The sequence below is a fragment of the Sciurus vulgaris genome (genome assembly GCF_902686455.1).
Source record: "Sciurus vulgaris genome assembly, chromosome: 3".
Classification (NCBI taxonomy): domain Eukaryota; kingdom Metazoa; phylum Chordata; class Mammalia; order Rodentia; family Sciuridae; genus Sciurus; species Sciurus vulgaris.
In genome coordinates this window covers 12718470-12737357 of record NC_136463.1, presented here as the reverse complement: position 1 = coordinate 12737357, position 18888 = coordinate 12718470, and the positions used below count along the sequence as shown (strand labels likewise).

The 18888-nt window shown below is 34.5% G+C and overlaps 1 protein-coding gene across 8 annotated transcripts in view; it reads left to right on the top strand.

Moving 5' to 3' along the window:
• CEP112 (centrosomal protein 112) overlaps positions 1 to 18888 on the top strand; it is a gene marked incomplete at its 3' end in the record, with an annotated part of 475585 nt that overhangs the window by 143728 nt on the left and 312969 nt on the right. For all 8 annotated transcript variants that reach the window (XM_079131573.1, XM_079131569.1, XM_079131572.1 and 5 more), the window contains one exon: positions 7623 to 7702. In XM_079131573.1, coding sequence (XP_078987699.1) covers positions 7623 to 7702 — 80 coding nt within the window. The remainder of the gene's footprint in view (positions 1 to 7622; positions 7703 to 18888) is intronic.

The window sequence follows — 18888 nt, the reverse complement described above, 5'->3', positions numbered from 1 at the left end:
ATGTGTATCTGTGAGATGGATGGGTTGATGTCAAGAGAAAGGCACAAACTAATTGTGAAAGAATATATTCCTTTCCCAAACTTCTCTCAGGTCTGCTGAGGACTGTTAGGTACAGAGCTAGATCTAAAAAGTCAGCCTTTTTCCTTCCATTATCTTTTCTTGGATATTTAGGCACTAAGTAAACTAAAATATCTGCGATCAGTCCCTTTACCTGATGAATATACACAAGAAAGCAAATATGAGAGCTCAGTTCACCCTTATACAGTAACCTTACAACCATTTCTGTTCTATTTCACTGTAGGGAGCAGACCTAAATTCTCTTTATTAGGCATCATAACTATAGCTGTTCCTTTTCCATGAGCAATCAGTTGGCCTGGCTTTTCAATAGAAAGTAATTTGTTAAAGTGCATTGTTTTCAATGTAAATAAGACTTGTTTAAAATCATAGCAACCTTTAAAAATAAAAATAACTATTTATTGCATATTTTCCTAAAATTATTTGTATTGGAAGAAAATATTATTCATCATGTTACTTTTTGTTTTACAATTACTTCCATAATCTTCCCCTTTTAAATTGACATTTGGTCTTCTTTCTTTATTAAGCCTGCTGTGATCTCAAGCCTTGAAGATTTGATGTCTTGTACCCCCTTTGGGGAATATTCTTTTTGACTGCTCAAAGAGCTGACATAAATCTCCCATAGCCCTGGACAGTGTAACTCTATAGCTAAATGGGATGTATGGGGCTTTTGTTTGTGAGACAGTGTTACAGGTGTGCACATTCAATAACTTTGGGCATAAAATTTAGTTCTAAATATCTGTTCAAGAGGAGGAAATGCCAGCTGAAGTTATTTCCTCATGCCAATACAAAAGCAGCAGGTTGGACCATGCCATTCTAATTTGTTTGAGGTAAAAGAAACAGCATCACATGCTGTCCCTAATTTAAGCACACACATATTATCTAATGGTTTTTATTGATCTCTGGTGGCTGTTGCCTGCTCTTAAGATCTTTGAACATCAAACAAATAATAGGTAGTAAAACTAAATGTCATTGTTTGATGAAGTGTCCTAATCTGCTAAATCAGGAAATGGTTAGACTAAATGATCTTACTAGCAAGGAAACACCTGCCTCCTACAAATAGCCTGTTGCTTGTTTTCTGAACAGGCACCAGGGAGTAAAGGATGGTGCTGTTTACCTAAAGAAATTCATGAGGCAGATGCTAAGCATGAATATTCTAAAACATGCTAAAATTGGGTTGGGTACTTAAAATCATTCTGATATAACTAACAAATGAAATATGAATTTTAATGGCATTTAAAAACACTGAAATATGATTATTCCAATAATTAATATTTGTATATAATTCTTTTAATTATGTTTAAAACAAATTTTCATAGCTTTATTTATTGTGTAGCATTTTTGGATTGCTACTGATGTGATTTTCTTTAAGAAGCTATGTGCCTTTCCTGAAGTGTGAAAAAATGAAATTATAGAGTGAAAAGATTTAGGAGTCTTGGCAGCTCCCTGTCCCTTATTTGTTGCATTGGGAAACAGAGATTAGAGCAGCTAAGAGATAGGGTGGAGTGGTTCCGCTGGTCAGTTTTTGAGGCAGCAACAGTCTGTGCTCTTTACCATACCAGGATTTGCCATAGTGTATCTAGTCCTGACATATTGCAGTCCCTTTCTCATGTATACAGGTACTTCTTTCTTGATTACCAAATGCTTGAGATGTAAAGGAGTAACACATTTATATACATACACACACATGCATATATATATATAAATGATTAATATATATAAGTGAATAATTATATATATGTGAATGAATGTGCTTATGGCTACCTAAAATAATGATTTACAGCAGATACTCACATGTAAGAATATTTTATATATTCTTCACTATCTGGTTTGAAGTTTCATCATTACCACTTTTAAATACATTTTTGGTATTTACAGAATATGTGGGGAAAAGATTAGAAGCAAAACATATCAAGTCTTACTCCCTACTACCATTGGGAAATGTAGTGAGACCCCCCATCTCAAAAAATAAAATAAAAATAAAATAGAAATTGGGTAATAATACTATCTCTAAGTTGCTTGTTCTTTAACTTTCATGTGTATAAATAAATAATTCTTTAAATCAATAAGAATATTAGTATGTAGTCTCTCTTACTGAGATCAAAATGTAGTAATTTCTAAATAACCTGATGTTTATCCATTCCCACAACTATCTGAAATGTAGGTTAAAACTTAAAAACAACATCCAAAATGGATCTTAAGCATATAGTACAAAAATACCCTATTAAGAAAAAAATGAACCAGAAAAGCATTTGTTGAATATTCTAGTGTGGGCCCAGGTATGCTGGACACTAGGGGCATAAAAATAAATGAGAAACAGCTTCAAGCTTTAAGGAACCCCCCCTGCTCAAAAGTATGCGCATCAACACATGCGTATTTCACTCAGAGGGAAGTCCCTCATCCTCCCAGATAGTTCATTCTTCCTTTAGAAATGGTTCTCATAGATTTAGAAGCAGCAAATTAAATCAAGGTGCTTGTGTTAGGACACGATCTAGCATCAAGAGGTGGCAGCAGAAAATTTGACAGAGGTTAAGATTGAATAGAGAGTGATAAAAAGCACTCGTATAAGAACTCCAAAGTCTTAGCAATTCAGGGGCTATTTTCTGAAAGGACTAAGAGTCCAAGGATATTATTGTACTATAGCACAATGTGATTTTGAATCTTCTTAATGACCTGGAATTATCAAGAAAATGTTTGTATACAGAGTATTTATTTGAGAAGGTAATAATAATTTTTCACATTTATTGAACTTTTTTATGTTCCCAATATTACCTAAGAATGTACATAGAGTCCACAATTCTTTGATATACTATATTTTATTACCCTCATTTTTCAGAGGTGGCACCAAGACACAGAATGTTAAGTTGTGGAAAAAGTAGGGGTACAAATCTATACAATTTGGTTGTAGACCTCCACTTATACTCACACTGCATAATGTTAGATAGATTTTCCTAAAAAATGTTTAATTTTTTGAACTTTTACCCCTAAAGGGATTATTCTCAATTATGTTTTCATGCAGAGAATTCTGAAACCCGCCCCCACCCCCCAAAAAAACAAACAAAAAAAAAGAAAACTGAGCAGGAAATAGAGGGAAACTATGGGTAGCATGGTACCTTGAGGTACAGCCTGGTGTAGAGTACTATTGACTTGTCAGAAACTCTGGTATCGGTTCCCTGTTGGTTTTCCATAGATGGTATTTCCGTGCACCAGAGAGGCCGACTGTGACCTGAGGAGAAAACATCTCTGTAGAGCAGGATAACCTAGTCTTAGCCTCCTGGGGATTGTCTTGGGAACTGGATCGTAGTGTGGCTCTGAGTAAGAAGTCACCCTGAGAGGAAGAACCGAAGCACTGTCAAGCCCTCGTTGCTTGTGTCAGGCACCAGAGCTGAGTGGAGAACACCGTTCAGGGGTTATTCCAAAATGGGGTCTGTTGGAAAATACGGTAAGGGAAAGGGAGCTTAAACAGGGAGGACTCTGAGAAAGGAGTTCCTTCTGAAAATGTTTAGTCCAGAAGAAATACTAAGAAACTTATCGTAGCGTGCAGGTAGATATGATGACCATGCAAGAGAAACGGACGAGGAAAGAGGTGACATGAAAATGGAGGGCACTGTCATGGAAAGGACTGGAAGAAAGCTAAAAAAGCCCAGGAGCAAATTTAAAATGCACATGGGCACTTCACTGGGTAGCACAGATATTATAAAGAACTTAATTGGCGATATGAAGGAAAAACAATGATCTTTTGGATTATAAAGGAAAAGGGCAAAGAATCAAAAAAATAAGGGAAAGATGATAGATACTAAGTCAGAAAATAGAAAACTAGTATACAACAATTGAAAGGCTCAGAAAAAATTAACACAAACATAAGAAATGAGAAAGCTTTTTCAGAATGTCTGTGTATGCAAATTGACAAGATTCACCCTTTAGCAAATGAAAATCAATGAAAGGTTGAAAAAAATTTGAATTGCAGTACAGAGAGAATGGTCTCAGATGTCCAGACTGGGCAAGGGGAGATCAAAACTTACATGACTTTAGTCTCTTTAGTTGCAAATTTAAATATCATAAAATAATAGAGTTGCATCATTCTAAGGCTTTAGGCCAAAATATGACCTAAGAATCTTACACATATTTTTTCCTTCATGTGTGAAGGCTACAGAATGACATAATTGCATATAGAGTCTCAGAAGACATATCACTAGGCTATTCTTTTTGAGAAATAAAATTATTGAATGAGGCATCAACCTCATTTGCATAAGCAAATCTCAAAACAAAATGTACTTGAATGTATAGTTTTTTTTTTTTTTTTTTTTTTTTTTTTTTTGGTGGTGGTGGTACTGGGGATGGAACTGAAGAATATTGTGTTAAGTGAAATATACCAGACTCACAAAGTTAAGGGTCAAATGTTTTTTCTCTTATGCAGGAGTTAGAGGGGAAAAAAAAATTTTTAAAAAGGGAAATTCCATGAAAATAGAAGGGAGATTGGTAGAATAAAGGTAGGAGATCAAGGGGGAGGGAGATGGTAAAGGAAAGAGGAAGAACAAAGGAATAAAATTGACCAAATTTTGCTGTGTACATGTATGAGTATACAATAATGTATTCTACTTTTATGTATAATTATAATGCTCTGAAGAAAAAAATATATACATGAATTAAATAGGAGGAAGACCAGAAGAATACAGGAAGGGGATAAGCGGGAGGGAGTAGGGGAGGGAAAAAGGAAACTGGGGAATTAATTGAAGCAAGTTATATTATGTGCATCTATGAATATGTCACAATGAACCTCACTATTATGTGTAATTATAGTGCATTAATAAAACATTAAAATAAAAATATTATAGTGAGAAAATAATTGCACTTAACACGTGGAATTTAATGAAGAAAGTAAAAAAATGTACTAAGCAAAAAGGAGAAGTGGTGAATGCCAAAATTTTCAAAAAAAGAGATGCATTTAAATCTATATTTCATGATAGGAAATAATGCAAATATCAGAAGAGATTCTTGAAAGACAAGGTATGGTGAAATGTAAACATTTAAAACAGCCACCTGGATCAACATCCTCAGATTATAGTAAAGAAAATAAAATGACTAGGTGAGGGATAAATAAACATGTGCTAAGCTATTTTATTTAGAAAATGCATAGAAGTTAATGTTTACTTGCTGAGTATTAGAGAAGTATTATTGTGAAATCTTTATGGCATTTATTTTATTTAATTCTTTTAAAACCTGAAACTGCTTTCTTTTTTCTTTCTTTTTTTTTTAATTGATGGTGCTGGGGATTGAACCCAGGGTCTGTGCATGCTCGACAAGCACTCTACCAACTGAGCTATATCTCCAGCCCTCTTTATAGCATTTAGTTGTGAAATTAAAAACTATTATCTGTAACCAAGAACAGTTTAAGAAAAAAAAAAATTACAGGTCAGTGTTTCTGATGAACATAGATGCAAAAATCCTCCACAACATACTGGCACACTAAATTCAACAGCACCTTAAAAGGATCAGACACCATGATCCCTGGTATGCAAGATTTGTTCAACATAGGCAAATCAATAAATATGATACATCAGTGACAATAATAGAATGAAGGACTGAATTCCCTGATCATCTCAACAGATGCAGAAAAAGCATTTGACAAAATTCAACATTGTTTCATGACAAATGGATTAAGTGTAGGAGGAATGTACCTCAACATAATAAAGCCATATGTAATAAACCCCAGCTGATATCATATTCCATTTTTAATCAACATAGTACTAAAAGTCCAAGCCAGAGCACTTAGGCAAGATTTTATTTCAAGAAAGGATTTTAGTGATATAAAAATGTATGTTCCTAGAATCTTCACATTAGGTCATTGCTGGGTTCCAATTTGGAGTTTTATTATTTGAATGTAGACCTTCAAAAGACTAGATTTGTGTTGGGACTCGTGCTCCTATCACTTTAGTAATATTTGTATTCCAGTTAAACATGCTTACTATGTGCCAAACCCTGTAGTACATGTTAGGGTTCCAAAGTAAGAAAGATTGCAAAATTTTGAACAACAGACTTCTTTTGTTCCCATGTAAAACAGAATAAATGTAGTGACAAAGATCTGCAAGGCAAGTTGATTTTTCCTGGTAATAAAAATAGCCTTTATGAGGTATTTTAAATTTGCTGTTTAAAATAGGGGGTAGAGGGGCCCCTGATCATTCACACCCCTGTCACCCTGCACGTTCTCTGCTACTCAGTATTTTTCTCACATTAGTGATTACCATCATAGCAGACAGTACAAGCTTTTTGATATTATCATGTAAAGTTGCCTCCTCTATCCCTACTCCTTTTAGTTTTCAAGGAAGAGTGTTGATTTAATCAATTTATTTACCTTACTAAAATTCCAACTGGAAAAAATTAAAGAGAATTTAAAATGGAAAAGGACAACTTGGTGTAGTGACACATGCCTGTAACCCCAGCTACGGGGAGGCAGAGGCAGGAGGGTTGTATGTTTGGGGCCAGCCTGCGCAACGTAGTGAGACCCTGTCTCAAAAATAAAAAGGGCTGGGATGTGGCTCAGTGGGGGAGTGCTGGCCTAACATACACAAGCCCCTGGCTCCAATCCTGAGTTCCATGGTAGTAAAAATAATAAGGAAAAGGCCAAGCAGTACAGGGTTTGAGTTAAACAGGCCCCCATCCAAACAGACAGAAGTCACTTTCTGGCCAGCATTGCTTCAGCATTTTATGTAGCTTATTGCCTGTGTATGTTCATTGCTCTCATCACTTCTCTCTCATCTCACTGTCCACGTGTTACACTTTCGGTCTCCCCATGGTTGCCTGCAGATCCATAGCAGGTGTTCTCATTCCCCTACGTTAAGAGCTTTCTTGCTGTCAGTCTCTGTCCTTGGTTGCTGTGTGAGGCTGCTATTTTATTCCTCCCATTCTGTAGAGCTGTACTGGTTTTCCCTTTCATATTTTGAGATCCCTGTAGTATTCACATTGGGTACTCTTGCCTGCATTTGTGTGTGAAGAGCTTTTTGCAAAAAGGCATTTTCATTTAGCCCTTGTTATTGATGTTGCCATCCTACCTACTCGAAGAATGCTGCCTTCAGGAAAGAGGTGCTCATGGTGGGGAAATATCATCCCAAACTCAGTAAGCAGGCGTATGAATCATGCCCAGCAGTGGGATAGAAAACTGCTCATCAAAACCCTTATGCTTCAGGAGGATGGACATATTACTTACGTATTTTCTTGCATCTCATGATATTCCTTTCCTTGGGCTAAAGTATAATTTTAAAAAATCAAATGTGGTGCCTTTTTCAGTTTCTTACATGTCAGTTTTAGGAGAATTGACATGTAGGTAGATTCAAGTAATTATTAGCTTTGAATAGAAAATTGATATTTGAAGTATACCATTGAAATCATTCTATAATAAATTATTATGGCTGCCTAAATTTCTATCTTGAAGTGTCTAAATTTTATACTAAAAGACTAAAAGTGGATTTGAAATTACTGTTTCATTATTTGTATTTCTCTTTTGAGTATACTTGTCTTTTAGTAAATTTCACATGTTCTTGTCATGGCAGGTTCATGACTTGCAGAATGAACTTGATAAAGAAAAAGAAGATGCTCAAAAGAAAATTCATAAATTTGAGGAATCTTTGAAGTGAGTAAAAATCACAGTAGATTTAATTTTAAAATATATACCTTCATACTAAATGTGAGCCAAATTAAGTAATTAGAACCTAAGCATCATATTTTATATGAGCATTGCTATGGATCATTTTCATTGGTTTTCCATCATGAATTCTATTTTCAGAATTTTATTACTAGTCAGTATTTTTTTTAAAGAAGAAAAACAAGTCCAACAATTTTTAAGTGATAGGAATGTAAGAAAATAGAACCTAGTGGTTTCATATGCTTTCTTTCTCTTAAATGGAAACAGATTTTTTAAAAAATGAGATTACAATCTTAAGACATTTAGAAATCCCTCTGTCGATTTTCTTGAGAAATTTGGGTAATGAGATGTTCTAGTTGTTATATTTAGAAAGAGATCACTATATAGTCACTGTTTAGGAAAGGCTTTTGTCTTAAGATATAATACATAAATGTGCATCGAAGACTTAGAGTTTGTCTTCTCCATTCATTTCCTAAATATGACTAGGTTTTATCTTGAAGTTTTTTAGCTGAAAACACTGATTTGTTCAGTAAATACTGAGTTTCTACCATGTGTCAGGCAACGTGTGGTCCTTTCCCAGAAGACCATATAGTCTACTTGGAAAGGTATTTAAGAAATTTGGCAATTACAATACACAACAATAAGAACTATAATTGGACAGAGGTCAACAGGGTACCTGACCCAAGAAAGTGATTTAAGAAGAGAAATTGCTTAAGCTCAAGCACAGTGTACCCAGTGTACCCAGCAAACTCCTAGAGAATTAGCTCATTCCATTTTTCTTGCTTTCTCAAACCTCCAACTAGGAATACCTTACAGAAAGACCTAAAAGAACAGTCAGCATCAAACTTCATATGAGATTTTCCCTGGGAAGACTACAAAACCATTCCCTCTCTCTCAGATTGCTTTTTAGTAATGTGTATTGGCTCAGTTGCTGAATAGAATTATCTTAAAATTGTTTATGTATTATGACATTACAAGACACCAATTTTTTATCTACACAAAGGCTTATTGATTGTTCACATCAAGTGTGAATTAGATGAAATTAAAAGAGAATGATAATATCCATTAAACATGAACTCAAATGACTTTTATCATCCTACTGTAACTTGAGTAATGACAAAACTAATACTCTTTAAGGGCTCTCAAGGTCTTTATCAGAATACTGAATCTTGGAGTTAAAGGAAACAGTTTGAGAATTTGAAGTAAAAATTTCCTGTAGGTTTATTTCTCCTGTCCCCTAAGCATGTGATATCTTCATTTTCATAAAGTGTCTGTGTGATTGCAATAGTACAGCACCCAGTATAGCAGGAGTAATCTAGACTAATAGCACCAGAATAAGTTATTGTGCAATCCAAACTTCAAAGTAAACAAGTGGTTGTTTGCCCAAAGAAAACTATTCTGGGGAGTGACTACTACTGTTTTTGAATCTAAGAATAATGTTACATTCCATCAGCCCAAAGACAATTCCATTTTGCTAAAAGACAGCTATATGATACAGAAACTTGCTTTGGCTATCAGAAAAAAAAATTTTAATAAATATGCACAGAGGTGAAAAAAATCTTTTGGTATGCAGTATTGGTCATTTATGTAGTTATTCTTTCTTACATTCATTCAATAAGGGTTTAGTTGAATGTATAGTAGAGGATATCAGAGAAAACAGGAATATATGCATTCATATACATATGAATACATAATAAATGGTGTAAGTCAAAGGATTTACAAAAGCATAAGGGACTAATCAGTGAGAGGGATTGGTAACAGGAGGCTTCTCAGAGGACAGGTCCCCCCTGAGTTGTAAAGGGAGATCTTGTCCTGCTTTGTCTGCAGAGGTGTTGGCAGCCAGTGATGACTCTCCCTTTCTCTTCCATTGCTGAGCTCCCTGTCTCATCCTGCTTGTTCTCCTTCATCTGGTTACCTTGTCAGATAGGCTCCTGCCGTAGAGTACTTTTCTTCTCTCCTAATGACTTCCAAGTCTCAGGTTCTTTGATTCTCTCATAGAATTCATCATAGAATTTTGCAACCATGTGGAGTTACTCATATGTATTAAGATGTTAGGCGATGTGTTTGAGATATTAGTAGAAAAATTGAGTGGCTTTTTCTGACTTATGGGAAAAAAAAATAAAAGACTAGGTGTTGTTCCCTGAGAATATGATGTAGTTGATACACTCTCTCCAAGCAATTGAAACTGCCAGCTCATACTTTGGTTTAGGTCTCAGGTGATATTTCAGAACCTATTATTATTTAAGAGAGATACTGCATTATAGTCAGCATTTTTCATTTAAAATGCTAACTCCTAAAAGTTAACTTGCCATTTGTTATTTCTAAGAAATGAAACTAGTTTAATGTTGCTTCTCTTTTTAATTTTTTCTTCTGTGTACATCCTAATAGTTTTTGTATCCTATTTCATTTTTACTGTAGAAAATGATTTTAATACCTTTTAGTAATGAAAAGTTTTCTGTAACTATAAATAGAATGAATTATATGTGTTCATTTTTTGAAGATAAGTACAAAAAGTATATGAGAAACAATATACTATAATACATGAAAAATAACTACATATAACAAAAGAATTTATTATAATTCTGTGAAGGACTACCACTACAAAAGTATTGTTTCTTTTTTGGAGGAGTTAAAAAAATCTATCAGTATGCATATGGCACTAGGTATGATCCACAATAGATATAGAAAGTATGTTTAACTTATTCCTTTTTTTAATATTCCTGTGTTTACCAAATTTGATTTATAAGTTTTAGGTACTACAAAATAATAAAGCATCATTTTGAGATATTGTATAAATTGTCTAATTTATTTATTTATTTATTTATTTTTATTTGCTCTTTTTGGATATACATGGCAGTAGAATGTATTTTAACACATACATTCATGGAGTATAACTTTCTTTTTTGTGGTTGTACATGATATGCAAGTTACAGTGGTTGTGTTTTCATGTATGAACATAGGAATGTTATATCTGATTCATTCTACTGTCTTTCCCATTCCCATCCCCATTACCTTCCTCTGATACCCTCCTAGCCTGTCTGAGGAACCTCTACTCTTCCCTCCCCGGTGCCTATTGTGAGTCAGCATCTGATTGGCTTATTTTGCTTAGCATGATATTCTCCAGCTCCATCCATTTATCAGCGAATACCATAAATCATTTTTCTTTATGGCTGAGTAGTATTCCATTGTGAATGTATGCCACATTTTCTTCATCCATTCATCCGTTGAAGGGAACCTAGGTTGGTTCCATAGCTTAGCTATTGTGAATTGGAGTTGCTATCAACATTGATATGGCTGCATCACTGTAGTATGCTGATTTTAAGTCTTTTGAGTATTTGCTGAGGAGTGAGATAAATGGGTCCAATGGTGGTTTTATTCCCAGTCTTCTGAGGAATCTCCATACTACTTTCCAGAGTGGTTGCACCAGTCTACAGTCCCACCAGCTTTATATGAGTGTACATTTTTCCGCACATCCTTACCAACATTTCCTGTTACCTGTACTCTTCATAATTGCCATTCTGACTGGAGTGAGATGAAATATCTGTAGTTTTAATTTGCATCTCTCTAATTGCTAAGAAATGTTGAACACTTTTTCTTGTATTTGTAGACAGATCCTATTTCTTCTGTGAAATGTCTGTTCAGTTCCTTTGCCCATTTATTGACTGAGTTATTTGTTTTTATGGTGTTTAAGTGTTTTGAATTCTTTATATATCCTGAAGATTAATGCTCTATCTGAGGTGCATGCAGCAAAGATTTTCTCCCATTCTGTAGGCTCTGTCTTCATGTTATTGTCTCCTTTGCTTTTTAGTGAAGAAGCTTTTTAGTTTGATACCATCCCATTTATTAATTCTTGATTTTACTTCTTACACTTTAGGAGTCTTGTTGAGAAATTCAGTTCCTAAGCTGACATGATGGAGATTTGGGCCTACTTTTTCTTCTAGTAGGGTCTGTGGTCTAATGCCTAGGTCCTTGACCCACTTTGAGTTGAGTTTTGTTTAGGGTGAGAGATCGGCAGATGATTTCATTTTGTTACATAAGGATTTCAGTTTTCGCAGCACCATTTGTTGAAGAGGTTGTCTTTTCTCCAATGTATGCTTATGGCCTTTGTCTAGTATGTATGAGATAACTATTTATGTGGGTTTATCTCTGTGTCTTCTATTCTCTACCATTGGTCTTCATGTCTGTTTTTGTTGCTGTAGCTCTGTAGTATAATTAAGGTCTGGTACTGTGATGCCTCGTGCTTAACTTTTCTCACTGAGGATTGATTGCTTTGGCTCTTTTGGGCCCCTTATTTTTTCAAATGAGTTTCATGACTGCTTTTTCTATTTCTATGAAGAATGTCATTGGATCCTTAATAGGAATTGAATTAATTCTGTATAGCGCCCCTGGGTATGATGATGCATGCCTATAATCCCAGCATCTTGGGAAACTGAGGCAGGAGGATCTCGAGTTCAAAGCCAACCTCAGCAAAAGCCAGGCCCTAATCTATTCAGTGAGACCCTGTCTCCAAATAAAAAACAAAACAGGACTGGGGATGTGACTCAGTGGTTGAGCTTCTCTGAATTCGATACCCAGTACCTAAATAAATAAATAAATAAATAAATCTGCATAGTGCTTTTAGTAGTATGCCATTTTGACAATATTAATTCTGCCTATCCAAGAATGTGGGAGATCGTTCCATCTCCTAAGGTCTTTAATTTCTGTAGAGTTCTGTAGTTTCCATTGAAGAGGACTTTCACCTCTTTTGTTAAAGTGATTCCCAGGTATTTTGTTTTTTTGGAGGATATTGTGAATGGGATAGTTTTTCTAATTTCTCTTTCAGTTGATTTATCACTGATGTATAGGAATGCAATTTTATATCCTGCTACTTTTTATATTTATATCCTGCTACTTTGCTGAATTAGTTCTAGAAAACTTCTAGAACTTCTTAATTATATAAATATATATAGTTCTAGAAGTTGTTTTTTGGGTTATCTAGTTATTTTTTGAGTCTTCTAAATATCGAATCACGTTGGCAAATAGGGATAGTTTGAGTTATTTTTCTCTTATTTGTATTCCTTTATAAATTGTCTATTTTAAAGTATTCAATTAAGCCTTTAAAAGCATCTGTTTGATAACTTTTTCAAATTCCTCTTTTGTACTAAAATACAAAGATGATATGACAGCAATTTATGCTGATCTATTTTACATATTTTTGCATTGTCAGGAAGTAAACATTACAAATACTTTTTTACCCTAACACTAACAGAAAAGTTTTCTGGTTTTCGGGTAGTATTGAAAATATGTAGTAGTATTTTCATTACCACGTAGTGGTTCTTAGATGATATGGTTACAAATGACCCTGTAGGAACCAAACCTGTATTTAATGAAAACATGTTGTTTTCATTTGTATTTGTGCATACTATGTCTCTCTCTCCAAGTGTCTGTTGTATCAATGTATACATTATAAATAAAACTTTTACTGCATTTTTGAAAACAGATAAAACAAGTTCAAATCTGACCCATAGCCTCAGGCCAGATGCCTGTTGACACTGTTAATACACACTAATCATGCAGTTTTGTTAAAATGAGAAAAGTGAGTTACAAATTCTGGATATTATATTAGTTTACCTTTTAATCTTCATCTTAAAATTTCTCAAAGCTGCTTTGTAATCTTGAAATATGTATAACTAACTTTTTGCAAATTTATATATGAAATATAAATATATTTATTTTTACTTATTGATGTATCTTGAAGATAGTTTCATGTGAAGATATAAAAAAACTTCCTTATTTTATATTTTGTATATTTGCTGTAACATGATTTATTTAACCAGTTCCCTACTGAAAACACCTGGCAAAAATTATTCCATTTACCTTCTACTATATAAATGGTTTGATTTTTACATTTAAATCTGTGACCCATTTGCAATGTATCTACTGTAGTTTCTGAAGTGTGGATCCAGTTAGGTTTTGCCTTTTGTTAAATGGCTATATAGTTACCTCAGCCATTATTACAGTTACCTTTCATTCATATTTTTCTATTTGAGCTTTGTAACTACCTTATTTTGTTAAAAAAATAGTCACTAATGTTTCTGAACATTCACATTTCAATGGAGGAAATGTCGACATCTTCTAATGTTGAATCCTTTTATCTAAGAACATGATATTCCTTTTCATTTATTTGAATCTTATTTTGTGTCATGTTGTAGCTATATTCTTTCTTTGAAGCAAAAATAATTCATAATAAATTTGTTACTTAAGCATCACAAGTTGATATTAAATATCACAAGTTGATATTTAAGTAACAAATTTATTGTGAATTATTTTTGCTTCAAAGAAAGAATATAGTTGAGGGGGAGGGGGCAGCGGGAAGCAAAGATGGTGGAATGAGACAGACATCATTACCCTCTGTACACGTATGATTATACAAATGGTGTGACTCTACATCTGTGTACAACCAGAGAAATGAAAAGTTGTACTCCATTTGTGTACAATGAATCAAAATGCATTCTGCTGTCATGTATAACTAATAGAATAAACAATAAAAAAATCACTAGTTGATTCTTTTCTGTTATGTTAAATGTGTGGTAGTATTTTGACTAGTAGCATGTGTAATGTGAATATTTAAATGCTATGCATTCTAGGTTTAAAGTTTTAAACACAATTCAAGATGAGAATTTTAAAATTTCAATACTTGTGGACATACTGTGTACTTTTACATGAAGAATGTAAACTCTTTTGGGGGGGTTCCCTAGAGTTGAACTCAGGGACACTCAACCACTGAGCCATGCCCCCATCCCTATTTTATCAGAGATAGGGTCTCCTGACTTGCTTAGCACCTCACTTTTGCTGAGCCTGGCTTTGAACTTGCCATCCTTCTGAACCACTGGGATTACAGGCATGTGCTACCACTCCTGGCAAGAATGTAAACTCTTGAGTGCCACATTTGTGTATACTTCTGTTACCATTCAATGTCTATTTTGTATTTGATTTTGTCAAATGAATTTATTAATTCTTCCCACCAAATACCTTGTTCTTGGAACTTGGATGATACTGGTATAAAGCGCTACACAAGCCATGATCTCTCTGTGACAGCCACCATACACACCTGTGCAAGTTTTGTATTGCACAGATTTTGAGGAAACTTGATAATGTCTAAACTGGGATGTTCTTTCCCCACAAGAATGCTAGGTGGGAGTGCCACATGTTTGGCTTTCCATGTGCTTCCTAATTTCCCCCATGTCCAGTTTTCCCAGAACTGTACCCACTATGTGGCATGTACAAGGTTGCTATAAGAAACAGAGAGGGGTGTAAGGTAACGCAGATCCAGGGGTAAACCACACACATGGTCCACTCAGTAAAGATGTAACTGAGCAAGAGAGAAAGTGTGTGGTAATGTTCTGTCCCTTGAAATCTTACTGTTGTTCCAAATTGTGATTCTTGTTTTCCTTAAATCATGGCTTTTAGGACTCTGAGTTCATCTTAAATCTTATTAATGACCCTGCAATAAGCCCTGTTCATCATGAACTGCACATGTCCTGTGTTTATCATGTGTCTGATGTTGATCTGTAATATCCCTTTCCTAGTTTTTGTACACTATGAAGATAACCTTATTGAGGATGTTCATCATGTACTCCCATAGGGTATTTTCTTACTTTCTGTTATTGGTACATTATAGTCCCATTGTTTTTATAATTTTCTATTGACATGCAAAATATTTACCAAAAAACCCACAAACTGAACACACCCTTGTAACCAGCTGCCAAACTGGGAAATTGAATGTTACCACCATTCTGTGAGATCCCTACCCCCAGACCCCTAACCAGTCCCTGCCCCACAAAAAGTAACTAGATTCCTGACTGGTTTTATCTGTTTGAGCTACATATAAGGACCCATATAGAATGGGACTTTTTTGTGCCTAGCTACTTCTCTTCCACACACATTTGTGAGATTTATCTGTATTACTTCATATCATTGTAGTTTATTTACTTTACTGACACTATTCATCTGGAGCTGTTTATAGTTTGGGGATATTATTAACAATGTTGCTATGAACATTTTATATGGTTTCCTTTGATAAATACATATATGCATTTTTGTTGAGCAAATAACTCCAACAAGTTTTTTATGTGGTACCAAGCAAGGCACATATGTGTGGAGAATAGTCCTATGTGCATTCCTGTAGGTACAGAACTTGACTATTCGGTGGCATTCAGATAACCAGAGTAAGAGCGTGTGTGTGTGTAATGAGTGTGTGTGTGTGTGTAATGAGTGTGTGTACTTATGTATAACTCTCTCTACACATACATACATATTTATATTTAGCTTTTAAAAATGTGTAATTACATTTTCATGTATCATTTCTTATTCAAGTACAATTTAATTTGCACATAGAATTACTGGAAAACAAGTTCTCAATACCTTCTGAAGCAATTTAGAATGTTCTTAAGTGGTATTTTTATTGGAAGCCAACTCTGAATACTGGTGTTGTTCAGCAAATGTTTACCATCTGGTTATTGAAAGCCATTCTATAAAATTATTTATTTGTGTAGGAATTAGCATCTCTTCTTTGCCTGCCATTATCTATAGTTTTGTTTAAAGTAAGGAAATTTGTGAAAAAGTTTTGGGATGTTATTTTCCCAGTATATAGCTTTTTAAAAACATATCTTCTTGCTTAATATGTATACTGTTTATAATCTTCTATTACAGTTGAAAACAAATTATTTACCCCTAAAGTTATATTTTAAATGAGTTATATTTTTAAACATGAGTGGAGGAGTTCTCCTACAAGGCACTTTTAAACCTTGTTCATTTATCTTTAGTTATTCGTTTGTTGTTATAAATCAACATTTATAATATTAGTAGGAACAGGAATTAATCTTCAAATAGTAATGCCTTAAAGATATTAAAACTGCAAAGTTATAATGCCAATGTTTTTATATGTTTATTTACTAGACATAATCTTAATAGAAGACTTAAATAGAATACTAAACACTTTTGTGCTTATTCAAGAAGGGAAGGGACTTTATTTTGATTAGGTTTTTTTCTTTTTAATGGAGCATTGCCTACTGTGAAATTTGGATGAAGTTGTATTAACAGCAGACAACCTTCCAGTATACCCAGGAGCTTGAATTTTGAGTTTTGGTTGAAAGGGATTGCTAGGTTAAATCAATCTTGTGTAAGAATTTTAAAGTATAGCTGAATAGTATAATGCTAAATTTAGTTTTAGATATTGCCAGTGAGGAACTATGGCTTGTTCATTTTGTCTGTAAGGTTTGTGAAAAATATCTCAAAGAATTAGTAGTAATATTTCCTTTAAATGGGAAAAATGAAATTAAGGAGCTATATAAAAAGAAGCTGAAAGGAAGCTTGCAAACTTAAGTACTAAACAAAAATTTCTGTGACAAGTGAACAAAATATCTCTATAAGGTCACCTTGATAAGAAATTTTATTGTTTAGAAATGTGTACTTTTCATAAATCAGAAGATAATTGTAAATACAGTTCTACTGTGCACTATAGGTTTTTTTTTTTTACATATTTCTCATATGATACTTCTTTTTTTTTTATTGTAAACAAATGGGATACATGTTGCCTCTCTGTTTGTACATGGCGTAAAGGCATATCATTTGTGTAATCATAAATCCACATACAGTAATGTTGTTTGATTCATTCTGTTATTTTTTCTCTTCCCCCCACCCCTCCCACCCCTCTTTACCCTCTATACAGAACTTTCTTCCTCCATACTTGTCCCCCTCCCTAACCCTAACTCTAACCCTAACATTAACCCTTCCCTCCCCCCCTTTATGTGTCATCCTCCACTTATTAGTGATATCATTCGTCCCTTGGCTTTTTGAGATTGGCTTATCTCACTTAGCATGATATTCTCCAATTTCATCCATTTGCCTGCAAATGCCATAATTTTGTCATTCTTTATGGCTGAGTAATATTCCATTGTATATATATACCACATTTTCTTTATCCACTCATCAATTGAAGGGCATGTAGGTTGGTTCCATAGTCTGGCTATTGTGAATTGAGCAGCTATGAACATTGATGTGGCTGTATCTCTGTAGTATGCTGACTTTAGGTCCTTTGGGTATAGGCCAAGGAGTGGGATAGCTGGGTCAAATGGAGGGTCCATTCCAAGTTTTCTAAGGAATCTCCACACTGCTTTCCAGAGTGGTTGCACTAATTTGCAGCCCCACCAGCAATGTATGAGTGTACCTTTCTCCCCACATCCTCGCCAACACCTGTTGCTTGTATTTTTGATAATCGCCATTCTAATTGGGGTGAGATGGAATCTTAGGGTGGTTTTGATTTGCATTTCTCTTATTACTAGAGATGTTGAACATTTTTTCATATGTTTATTGATTGCTTGTACATCTTCTTCTGTGAAGTCTGTTCATTTCCTTAGCCCATTTGTCGATTGGATTATTTGTATTGTTGGTGTAGAGTTTTTTGAGTTCTTTATAGATTCTGGAGATTAGTGCTCTATCTGAAGTATGATTGGCAAAGATATTCTCCCACTCTGTAGGCTCTTTCTTCACATTACTCATAGTTTCCTTTGCTGAGAGAAAGCTTTTTAGTTTGAATCTATCCCAGTTATTGATTCTTGCTTTTATTTCTTGTGCTATGGGAGTCCTGTTGAGGAAGTCTGGTCCTAGGCCGACATGTTGAAGATCGGGACCTACTTTTTCTTCTATAATCTGCAGAGTCTCTGGTCTGATTCCAAGGTCCTTAATCCATTTTGAGTTGAGTTTTGTGCATGGTGAGAGATATGGGTTTAGTTTCATTCTGTTGCATATGGATTTCCAATTCTCCCAGCACCATTTGTTGAAGAGGCTATCTTTTCTCCATTGCATATTTTTGGCGCCTTTGTCTAGTATTAGAAAGTTGTATTTATTTGGGTTTGGGTCCGTGTCCTCTATTCTGTACCATTGATCTACCTGTCTATTTTGGTACCAGTACCATGCCGTCTTTGTTACTATTGCTTTGTAATAAAGTTGAAGTTCGGGTATTGCGATACCCCCTGCTTCGTTTTTCCTGCGAAGGATTGCTTTAGCTATTCTTGGTTTCTTATTCTTCCAGATGAATTTCATGATTGCTTGCTCTATTTCTGTAAGGTACGTCATTGGGATTTTAATTGGGATTGCATTGAATCTGTATAGCACTTTTGGTAGTATGGCCATTT